The 12,273-nt window shown below is 40.4% G+C and overlaps 1 protein-coding gene across 1 annotated transcript in view; it reads left to right on the plus strand.

Annotated features, from left to right (window-relative positions):
* LOC145456986 (organic cation transporter protein-like) overlaps nt 1-12,273 on the plus strand; it is a 45,251-nt gene that overhangs the window by 13,630 nt on the left and 19,348 nt on the right. The window contains exon 4 of the mRNA XM_080335136.1: nt 10,270-10,373. Within this exon, the coding sequence (XP_080191262.1) occupies nt 10,270-10,373 (104 nt within the window). The remainder of the gene's footprint in view (nt 1-10,269; nt 10,374-12,273) is intronic.

Genomic DNA, 12,273 nt, shown 5'->3' on the forward strand with positions numbered 1-12,273 from the left:
TATATTTATCAGTGGCGCATTTCTTTCGCGCGTCATGCAGGTATTGCAAACAGTGGCGGCTCTTCCTATAGGGCAACTGGGGCATTGCCCCACCTAAAATTCTGTTCAATAACAATTTAACCATTTATAGACGCACAGCGCACAATATATACCGAGATCACAGCGAAACCCGCGTTCTTCTTGTGCTTTCGCTTGCAAATGCCCATACATAGCGAAGTCTCTGCGAAAATCGAATCCTCTTCTGTGTTTTCGCTTTGTGAATGCCTAGCCGGGGCTTGCCCCGGTAGCGCTCATAACAAGCTTTCACTATCTATTCTCTCAAAGCCGCGCACAATTAAGAAACGGTGATATACTCTCTCCTATTCGTAAAATGGCCGAGCAACCGGGGCATATATGCCTGTCGCCCCTAAGGTGTGATGTAACAATCGTATCTATGTCTGAACTCGGATACCGTGATATGCGTTGAGTCGACCTTTGCTGGTATAGGTCGATTTTGATGGTGTTTCACACCATGATAATTCTTGAAACTTGGTATGTCATGTCGTGATGGTGGTATTTAACACTGTCCTAAGTTTCAGGGTTTCTACTCAAAGTTTAGGGTAGTAATTCCGTTTCCAAAGTCGAGTGTGTGCTGATCCGTCATGTATCGCAAACATATTTCACGCAAAGCCGGTATTGGTCTCTATTAATTTTAACGATGCTCCTTAGCTAGATCCGTCATTAGCTTTTACATGGTATGTCTTGATTTTAGTATCGAACGCTGTGCCAAGTCTCAAGGTTGGCACTCAATGATTAGGGCCGCAATTTCGTTATCAAGTTCGAGTATGGTAGAGTTGTGCGCTGATCTGACTCTTAGCCTACCTAACGCATTGCGGATTTCACGCAAAAGCCGGTGTATCTGTGTTCCATACTGAGATAGGTGATGAGATGATGATATCATGAAACAGTTTACTAACATCCTCGGTTTGCATTCAAATATTTAGTTTTATTTTATATTCTCCAATGTCAATTTCACCGTGGAATGGTGGCCTTCGGGCCATTTGCTCACAATTACAACCCCTGTCAAGCGCGATAGCTGTTTCGTTTTCGATGGCGGCTAACAGCTTATCGCTTGATCAGCCTATTCCTCAGTAAATTTTACGCAAAATTCGGCGTTGATCAATTCGTATTAATTTTGACAGTGTACTATACCGAAAACGGTCATGAGGCTACTTCTCGATGATTTCATGTAACAGTGTACCAAGTTTTCGGCTTTCATCCACGTATTTATTCGGTAATATATTTTCCGAAGGCGATTTTGCAGCAGACGTATAGACAGTAGACACTATAGACCGTAAGCCGTATGTGTCGTGTGACAATCTCCAGCCTCAAGGTCAAAATCTCCCAAGCTGTACCGGGACCGAATTTCCGAGGATGCTATCCGTAGTTCATCAGAATGATGTTTTGGATTCAATGTGACATTTCCTTGTCCAATCTATGAGATAACAATTGCGTATGTGTCCGAACTCGTTGACCTTTCCAGTAGGGCATACGCAATCTCTCGATTTATAGTCATTTCCATTTCTGCAGATAAGTAGTCAGGTCAAGTGCGAACATGAATCGTGTTGAATCTTTGCTCCGTACGCCGTTTAGCCAGCTGCCTTTAGAGCAAAAATTAGAGGTAAAACGACTAGGTCCGTATCAGCCTAGAAATTGCCCATTGGTCCAATCGTACGCCGGAGGAAAACGCACTCGTGCCTTTTCTTCAGCGCATTTCGATAAAAATGAATGGCTTACTTATAGCGAGGATAAAAACGCCTTGTTTTGCTTTTACTGTCTTTTATTCGACAGTGCCGGTACCGGAAGCAGTGGCTCTTGTTGGAACAAAATTGGTTATCGCGATCTGAAGCATTTGTCAGAGCGTGTGAATGCGCACCAAAAATCCCAAGTGCACATGGCTAGTGCAGTTAAATATAAATTGTTTGGCAGAGTAAATGTAATGTCGCAGCTCAATGAAAGTTATCGCGTATCAGTCTGCAAGAACGATGAGCTTGTAGATACGAATAGGCATGTTCTCTCTCGGGTGATTGATGCCATTAAATTTATTGGAGTTCATGAATTGCCCCTTCGAGGCCACGATGAGAAGGAATGCTCTCTCAATAGGGGGGTATTTTTGGATCTAATTAAATACACGGCTTCCATGGATAGCATTTTGCGCGAACATCTCGATACCGCGACTGTAGCTAAGGGTACCTCAAAGACTATTCAAAATGATGTGCTTGATTCGATATATCACATCTATCTACAACTGACATTACGTGTTTGTCACAACTAGTCGTGATTTTCCGGTTCACGAAATTTGGTATGCCAGTCGAACGATTCCACAGCTTTGTGGCTGTTGACGATCGCACTGCTGTCGGAATTTCTTACGTATTAAAAAAAACATTACAGCCCTATTCAGTTGAGTCGAAACTTATTGCGCAAACCTACGACTGCGCAGCAGTCATGAGCGGATCGCGACATAGTGTTAAAGTTGTAACGAAAGAAGTTCACCCGCATGCGCATTTTTTGCATTGCTACGCGCATCAGCTCAATCTTGTAGTGAAAAAAATGTGCTTAGGAATATCTTCTGTCAAGATATTCTTTGCAAATCTTTCTGGGTTCTCCTCCTTTTTCTCTGTTTCGCCAAAGCGATCTGATTTATTGCGCGACATATGCAAGCACCGGTTACCTAGATGCGTATCAACACGGTGGAACTTCCAATCCAGAGTTGTGCAACGAGTGTCAGATAGTAGGGTGGAGCTTCTGGAATGCTTCTCAGTGATTGAGAGCTCTCCTGTCTGGGATGATACTTCCATACGTGAAGCGGCGGGGCTTAAACGACTCCTGGAAGACCAAGAATTTTTGTTCTTTTTGAAGCTTTTTTGTGACATCTTCATGCACGTCGATACACTGTGCAGCACTTTTCAGTCGCGTATGGCCGATGGTACTACTGCGCAAATGTGTATTGCACACTTTTGTGAGTCAATTTCGCATATTCGAGAGAATGTACACTTCGCTGGTGACACAGCACTTTTACGTCGTGGGATAAGTGTGCAAAACCTGCTTGTTGCGGCTTACGAATGTTGCGATATACTGATGTCCCAAATCCAACATCGTCTGAATAGTGACCAGTTGGTTACTTTCGCCCTGTTAAATCCGAGAAATTTCCCTGCCTACAAAATTCATTTTCCTTCTGGACTACTGCGCAGCGTGCCTCGTTATTACCCGATGATCGACATTGCTCGGTTGGGGAGCGAGTTGACTTGTTTGTATTCTAATACATCCTTTTCGGAAGTTAAAACCACTAGTGAACTTTCAAAATTCCTAGTTGAAAATTCGCTTTCGATCAACTTTGCTACAGTAACTAGCTTTCTGAATATCATTTTGACCACCCCGATTTCATCCGCGGAATCCGAGCACAGTTTCAGCACATTGAAACGTATCAAGACCTTTCTCAGAAACAGGATGGGCCAAGATAGGCTTAATGCGTTGGCTGTTCTCTCGATTCACAACGACGTGGTTCTGGGAATTCCAGATTTCAATAAACTCGTTATTGAACATTTTGCTAATAAGAAATCACGTCGCGCACAATACTTATACAAGACATAAATTAATGCTGGTGGGCGGACGACTGTACACATCATGTTCTTTCCGAATAATTTCAATCAAGTGAGCCCAGCTAACTCAACCATGTCTATGGCTGAGGAAAAGTGAGTGGTTTTCATCCTTATTACTCGAGGCACACTGACAGTTAATTTACCGATATATTTTGTCATGGCTATGGAAAAAAAGTAAAAAATTCATCAAGATGAAATAATTTATTCATGAAATTGTTTAATGCGATATGTGCTCGCATTTCAATTTAACACAATGCTTGGATTCCTGCTTGAATGATGGCAGGCAGACTCGTAATTAATCTTTCGTGGATAACAGCTGGCTTTTTATAATGTTTTACGTTTATGGGTGCCACCGCTTTGATTGCCTATCCCCTGGTCGTAACGCATCAGGATCGTGTACCAAACACTTTCGGACGGGCTTAGAAAAACGAGGGCAAATCGATTTGACTCGCTTTCGGGACGAGAATCCTACCATATACAAATCGGGTCGGAGGCGCTGCAGCACTTTACAGAATTTCTGAGCATGGAACGATTAAAACACCACAAGGTGTCATGCGAATGCTCTTTGTAGGTAGTTGGTCTGTGTATTTTTTGGTATAGTCTTACTCGGCGCTTGCGTAATCTCTACCACGAAATCATAACGCATGCTACTAAGGATACCCTGATGATTGATTCGTGGCATGGGAACGATTCTTAGTTCAAGTGATTTGTGGTACAGAACTTCAGAATAACGCGAAACAATAACTTCATATTGTTAATTTATTCGCTAAAAGCTTTTCGACTAACTCTCATCAGTAGCGAACGTTAGTGATGGGGTGAATCAATTCGAAATGTAAGAACTATTTTGTCTGTATGACGTAATAATAACAAAAACAAACAACTAGTAGACGGGCTAGATACGGTAGTAACGGTACAAAACAAACGTTACGAGTACATATTCGGTTATAAATAACCGAAAACACAACACATAACATTAATGAAATATTCCAAGAGTGTAGAGGCGTTAATGTATCAAAGATATGTTGATGACACCTTCGCCATATTTGAAAATGAATCCCAGTGTGATTTGTTTCTGAGCAAATTGAATGGTCTTCACCCATCACTGAAATTCACCATGGAAAAAGAGGTTAATAATTCATTAGCATTCCTTGATGTTGTAGTGGAAAAGACGGGTGCTAATTCTGTTACATCAGTTTACCGTAAGCCTACATTCAGTGGGCAATACATTTCGTGGGATTCTTTCTGTCCAGTAAAACGCAAAGTAAATTTGATAAGAACTCTGGTACACAGGGCTCTGATGATTTGTAGTAAAGTCAAACTTGATTCTGAATTGGAGAACATTCGGTCAATCTTTCAGTCAAATGGTTATCCTGATCATATCATTAAAATGACCATAGATCGTAAACTCAAAGATTTCAGAAAAGTTGAACCGTTCGGACCTAGAAAATGTCCTGTTTATTTGCATCTTCCTTGGATTGGGAAAGTGTCCAACAGGTTTGAAAAACAAATTAAATCGTCAGTGAGCCATTGTTTTTCACAAGTAGAACCTCAGATAATCTTCACGACGAAATCTCTGATGCCTGCAACGCAAAAGGTGTGCTACCTGCGACAAATCAAAGCAATATAATATATGAATACACGTGCCGATGTGACAGTCGGTATGTAGGTCGCACGTCTCAGCGCTTGCAGCAAAGAATTCGCCAGCATGTCCCACGGCAAATTAGAATAAATAATGTTTCTCCAACTCCTTCATCGCAGTCTGTTGACACACTGCGTGATTATGATCAAGTTACTGCTTGTAATTCTGCTATTGGACAGCATCTCTTATCCCATCCAGAATGTGCTGATCATTACAACGACAGTCAATTTTCTATACTTGCTCGTGGCCGTTCTCTTTTTCATTTAAAGGTCCTGGAATCTACGATCATAAAGCTACGAAAGCCGATTCTCTGTCGCCAGAAGGAACGCCTCTACACTCTTGGAATATTTCATTAATGTTATGTGTTGTGTTTTCGTCTACTAGTTGTTTGTTTTTGTTATTATTACGTCATACAGACAAAATAGTTCTTACATTTCGAATTGATTCACCCCATCACTAACGTTCGCTACTGATGAGAGTTAGTCGAAAAGCTTTTAGCGAATAAATTAACAATATGAAGTTATTGTTTCGCGTGATTCTTAGTTCGCATACATTTTGTAAAATAATCATTTGAATAAAAACAATGAATAAAACATTTGTTACCGCACTTCAAGTCACGCCACCGGCAAACCTCTCGCGGCACCTACGTTAAAAATCATTGTTTACGGGAAATTCATGTGACCATCATGAACGTTGAAAAACGCTACTGTGACGTCATATTGATAACAAACGCTTGCGGCCCTTGCCCCACCACCCGATATTGTCACGAGCCGCCACTGATCGCAAATCCAATTCACACATTGATGACTCGCGATTATACGCAATCCCCGTGCTGTAGCCTTGTGACGACCAACGAGGCTTATGTTCACACCGTCCCGGACGTTCAACCACTTTTGCATTTGACACAACCTTCATTCCAACTTGACGTGTCGCTTTTCCATCACATTAACACATCAGTAACATCATATATGGATAAATATCAAGCCGAGGTTGTTTTTAGGGAAGTAATTCTAGTTATTCAGAGTACTCAAGTAGGTTTGCCTACTTCCCCGAGTGATTGTGTTTTCATACTACTCACAAACAACAACATCACAACTTGGTTTTTGCCAGGGATATCTGTTTTTGAAATTAGCACCCACGTATTCATTGGTGAATGGTCATTTTGTGGTAGTCACTAAGCTTCTCACTGCTATGTCAAAACTGACTATTTCCAACTGACTGCGAGCGAACAACCAAATATATTTCTAGAACTTTTTAAAAGTACTTCACCGATTTATATTTTCGCTACCTCCATTTGAACCTGCGTAAATCATTGTAGCAATGCTGCATGCATCAACCACCTACCTCTCACAAAAAGTCATCTATACATGATCATTCCACAAAATCTCGATGCCTTACAGAATACAGAATTGAATACAGAATTGAATTTTCAGGATCCCATCTTGTTATGTGAAGAAATGAGGAATGATGAAACAAGATACATACACTTCACAGATGCAACATTTACGAATACAAACTTTATTCCTCAAATCCCTAATTCATGTGTATATAAACGAAATAATAATGCATGCATTTGGAAAAAGTAACATTAATATGCAACTGAACAGAAATAGATCGATGCAAAAACAAAAAAAAACAATGTGGACAACAAAAACAGTTTATGCGTGATTTTTTTAGCAATAACAGTAGGCTACTAGATATCAATATTTGTCATCTTCAACTTGGAAAAGTGTTTGAATGATGTCCTTCAAAAATGCAGCAGTACACTCGCTTTCGTTGGCTCAAAAGTGGCTAATTACGACCCGAATGATGCCGTATCTACTCTTGATGAACTCTGCGTTTAGATGTTTGTCCATCTCTGCTTGCTCATTTGACCGTACCTGTCCAGGGGTTATTAAATGCATTAATGGTTATCAGGACTCAATAATTTTTTAGTTTTCTCAGTTGCTGTTCATCCAGCACTAGAATCTCTGCATTTTCGCAATTGAGGCAAGAAATCATTTTCCAGCCAGTTCAAGCGTGAATTGTGTGGACTGCAATATGGTTTCAAGTCGTTGTTGTAGCTGGACTTGGTTGATGTATTCATAATGTCGATCCACTTATTGAAAATACCGGCAAACCATGCAGAAGCTTCCATATCCTCACCTCCCATCGCTCGCATAATATGCACAACACTATTAGACAGAAGCTGAGCAGCAAAAATCACCCACATCTGTACAAAGCTTTGCATACGAAAATGTGCATCCGTCAATTTGTAGCATCTCACTTCCGTCGTTTCAAACAGTTTGGGAACAGCCGTAAAATGCCGCCATGGAATAAGTTCACCATCCGTGTTGAGAAGTTTCGTACCACCAGTGCGGCTGGCGTAGAGGTTTAACAAATGGGGAGGGTTGAATATATTTTTGCATTTTTAAGGATACGGTATCCTCAAGTTCACGTTATTCAGTTTTTGTTCCATCAGCAACAAACTCAGCTACCCGAACTCCACAATCCTCCCAAGATGCCAACGCATTCCCATAATATACTCGAAAGTTGAAATGAAACCACCGACTTTTCTGCGTAGTGTGCCACGGGTTTGGAAAAAGACGTTACCAGGCCCCTGGCATAAACTTGAAGAGCGTGTGTAGCTGGTTCACCATCATCTTGACTCCCCGAGATCAATGAATCCTACCATTCTGTCTTTCGTTGTACTGAATACAATACTCTCGTTCACTGAAAATGCAAAAATCAGAAGTAGTTAGACACATAAAACATCACATTGAACAGCATTGCTGAAATATTTGCAACGAATTTTTCGTTACAGCTATAAAGTACTGAGAACACAATCTAGGCAATTTACAGACAAATTTAGGGTTGGAATTGATGCAATTTTCAAATTGATCGATTTGTGTCCTGTCCGCAAAAGCAAATACATTAGACATTGAAACGAAACCCGTTTTGTCAGTTTTACCAGTCAACAACCATTGGAATCAAAATAATAGTCAAGGTAGCCTACCACTCTGTATAGTGCTTATGCAATGAAATGATGAAGGGTACAGTATAGAATAATTTCCTCACCTTTCAACAAATCAGATGACGCGCAACGAAGTTGCCAAATCTTTAAATCGTCTTTTTTGTACAATTGATCTCGCCACAGATCTTGACGCAAGCTCCTTATAAATTTTTCAATGTTTTCCGCCCATTCATATTTGACGCCAGTACAAAAACGTTTTGCTGGAACTTCAAACAAATACACATTGGCAGAGGTTTTAGCACACGCAGGTATGCAACTCTGCCTCCCCATTCTGACGCTACCAACTATTCATCTATCAACTACAGTGAGAAATAGGGGTATAAATATTATAGTATAGCCTTCAATAAAATTACTTTCTGTTAAATGGGTCTCATCGAATTTTCAGGTTGGCCACCCACCAACAATAAGATTACTCAGTTTCGCTTTCAAGATATCAGATGGCGTTAATTGCATGTAACAAATGTTCGAATCTCAATATGTCTTAATTTTCCAAGCTTTTTCCGCTCATACACAGATGCAAAAACCTAAGCAGCTAGTCAGTACCTGAATATTGTGCATTGGCGGAAGTTTGATTAGACATTAGTATGCAGTACTGTCTCACTATACTCGCAAAACTTATTTACAATCAACCAATAAACGAAAAAATAGTGAAAGACTGAAAGATCTGCCAGCAAAGGTGATAAGAGCACTCCACCACGGTCAGCATTGCTCAATGAAGTGTACGCAGTCAACCTTATCCGCGCACACGCTGATTTCGGCGGGAGTAGACCTTACAGCGTTTTTTTTTTGTTTTCAATAATCGCCACGAATATGCTCAAGTTTAGTAATCAACCTTCCAAATTTACAGAGGATCCTGCAACATTTTCAAATCGGAAATTTGGGCACGAGCCCTGAAAAGATGGAAACTAATGTTCTATTAGGAACAACTTATTCCAATCGGATATAATACGTAGGAAGGGGATCTAGAGCCGACCTCCGTCGGAGTCCTACTAGCAAATAATTAGAGTAGAGCAGATGGGACGTATCATGACTCTGTATACTCAACAGCTAGATATGCATGGCGGAAATTACATTGGTGTCACATCCTATATTTATGTATCTACATTTTGGATGCACAAAAATGTAATACGCTATCTATCCGTAATCATAAAATGACTTTCTTTAAAGTCTAAACCAGTAGTTCTAACCCTTTTTGTCTTTGCGGACCCCTTTTGAACTTTCACGGACCCTCCTCAAGTTTTCGTTCAAAATTAGCTCAATTATCGTGCAATGGTCATTTGTCTTGTGCAAATATTAACTGAAGGTTTGTAAGAAACAGCCAAAAAATGACTTTTCGTGAAAGTGACATCATACTATATGTAGAAATTGGGTAACGTTTTGTTATTTTGAAGTGAATTTTGCAGCTGTATTTATAGTCTTGGAAAACCCCGCCTTCGATTTGATATGGACGATGAGTGTCAAAAATATTTCCACAAATATAGGTGCTGGCGAATGTAATATTAACACGCAACACGTTCAACGAAACCTTTCGGTATGATAGCAACATATATGGAACCAAAATTGAGAAACAAAGTAGTTATTGAACATAGAACCTCTAGTCATTTCTATCTAGCATCTCATTTTGAAGCTATTCTGTAATATTAGTTATGTATTCACAGAAGAAAAGGGATTTTCCGGCGAGGTTTCAATCCCTTCATTGGGACAGATTTGGATATAATTCAGGAATTGCAGTAGACTATTGGCAATTTGGCAATTAAAATGAGTTCGCACAGTATGATATTTTATCTGAGACGACTATTCTAATGATGTGAGTTCTGGAGATTTAGCAGTCGTGAAGCGAAACTGTCTCATGCTTTCCCTGATTAAATTTTTTTTTTACAAAAATCATTTTTCAAATTTAGAAGTTTCGCGGACCCCCGGTTGAGAACCACTGGTATAAAACATCTGTCATCTTCAAAAGAAAATGTTTTTTTTTACAGTTTGATCTGGTTTGTGAAAGAAACGTTTTACGGAGCGTTGGCAGCTCAATGTACATCCTTGGATATTCGATCGGTTCGATTTTATTCGGTAATATTTCAGACAGGTAAGTTATTCGTTATATAATAGTGGTTCTCAAAGAATGAGTCGCGACCCAAAAATTGGTCACGAAGGGTATAAATTTGGGTCGCGACCACCCCAAAGGAATCTCTCAATATGTATTTGCGGAATTGCTTGCGACAACAGAACATTATTCGCGCTTCGCGTGATATCCCAAAGATATACGAAGTAGTTAGGTTCTATGCTATTGCCAATAAGCGAGACACGCAGAAACGCGGTTGCGACAATATAGTTTGATCATGAAAATCTGACGACGTTCGTATTACATAAATTGGTTTGCTCTTATGATAAGACTTACTGGACACTATAGCTTTTCTGGAAACCTACAACTTGCGGAGCCAAAACTCGGGCAGGGTTGCATGTGGTAACCATGGTCTTTTTGACTGCTATGTACTGGGAAGAGAGAGGGAATTATCGGGGCCGTAACTGCCGCATCCCAGTATTTTTAATACGTATAATTTACAGAAATGATTTATTCCTACTATCATTTATGGCTGTCGGAGAATGATGGAATGCTTATGCTTAGCCTTGGGTGTGAAACGGTGAAAGTACGATAATATTACGCACAGGTATTTAGGACAGACAGATTCCGCGCCGGTTACTTGTGACATGCATGCAGCTCGGCAAATTGCGGTCCCAAAAAATCGGCGGAGTTAGAACGTTGATCCCAAATGTCCATCGCTGGCTGTCTAGGGGTATGGTTGTAATGAATCGAGTCATGACTCAACTAGAGTCCAATCAAGTCGCGATATTTTGGTGACTTGAGCTTGACTCGAGTCATTTACTCGAACGTGTAAAATGACTCGACTTGAATCGAGTCAATTTGTGTATTGACTCGACTTGTACTCGAGTCACTGTGCAGGACTCGAACCAAGTCATATGACTCGAGCGTAGGACGGCCAAGACCAACATTTCATTGTAAGTACGAAAAATAGTAATGTCGCCACATCATTGGTATTTCGTCTATCAGTCCCAAACACTTAGGAAATGTGGCAAGAAACTTTTGGGACTGAGAAAAATTACGATGTTATGAATGCGAGCTATTCTCTATCACTCTAGTACAGCTGAAAAAGTGGGTTGAACCGAATTGAACTCAAAACCGAACAGTGAACACAATGACTTGAATTCGGACTCGAGTGACATCACTACGACTCAGACTTAACCCTCTACTCATTGACTTGGACTCGGACTTGACTCGTTGGTGAATTGTCAAAACTATAACTGTGAGATTGACTAGTGACTCAGAACGTTGTGACTTGGTTGCAACCCTGGTTAGGGGATATTGATATGTCCAATCGTTTCAATCTGAGTCCCGCAGTACGAATAAGGAACGCAAAAATATAATGAACCCCAATTTGAAATTGCGTGAATCATACATGTTGCATGTAAACGCGTTGCCTGCAGCTGGTTGTCTGCACCTTCTCTATTTTATACATGCCCGTTATAACGGAGTATACTAACATAAAATACATTGTATCGATATGTGTGGCTGGGGTCGTGAGATGCCAATAAGGCTTAGAAATCGGTCGCGGTGAAAAAGTTTAAGAACCGCTGTTAAAGCCTACATTAAATTATTTTAGCAGCAAGAAATGGTTCGTTTCGTGACTGAAGTATGAACGATTTCAATTGCACCGGTATGCGTTCCAGTATTGCTGGCCCTAAAACGTTAATCGAGGCATATTCTTCTGTCTAGCGAGGTCATTTTACACAATGCTGAAGGACGTTATTTTGGTTTTGCGATCGGTATCCTGTTACATATAGGCCTACTTTCTTTCCATTAATCTACATGTAACAGATTGTATGCATGGCAAATATTCAGTTGTTTCGTTGCAAAGCCGTAGGCTTTGTCTCCTTGCATTACAGTTGGACATTTTCATAAGTCATGT

The sequence above is a fragment of the Botryllus schlosseri genome, chromosome 15 (genome assembly GCF_051294905.1).
Source record: "Botryllus schlosseri isolate E-star chromosome 15, Bs_hap1, whole genome shotgun sequence".
Lineage (NCBI taxonomy): Eukaryota > Metazoa > Chordata > Ascidiacea > Stolidobranchia > Styelidae > Botryllus > Botryllus schlosseri.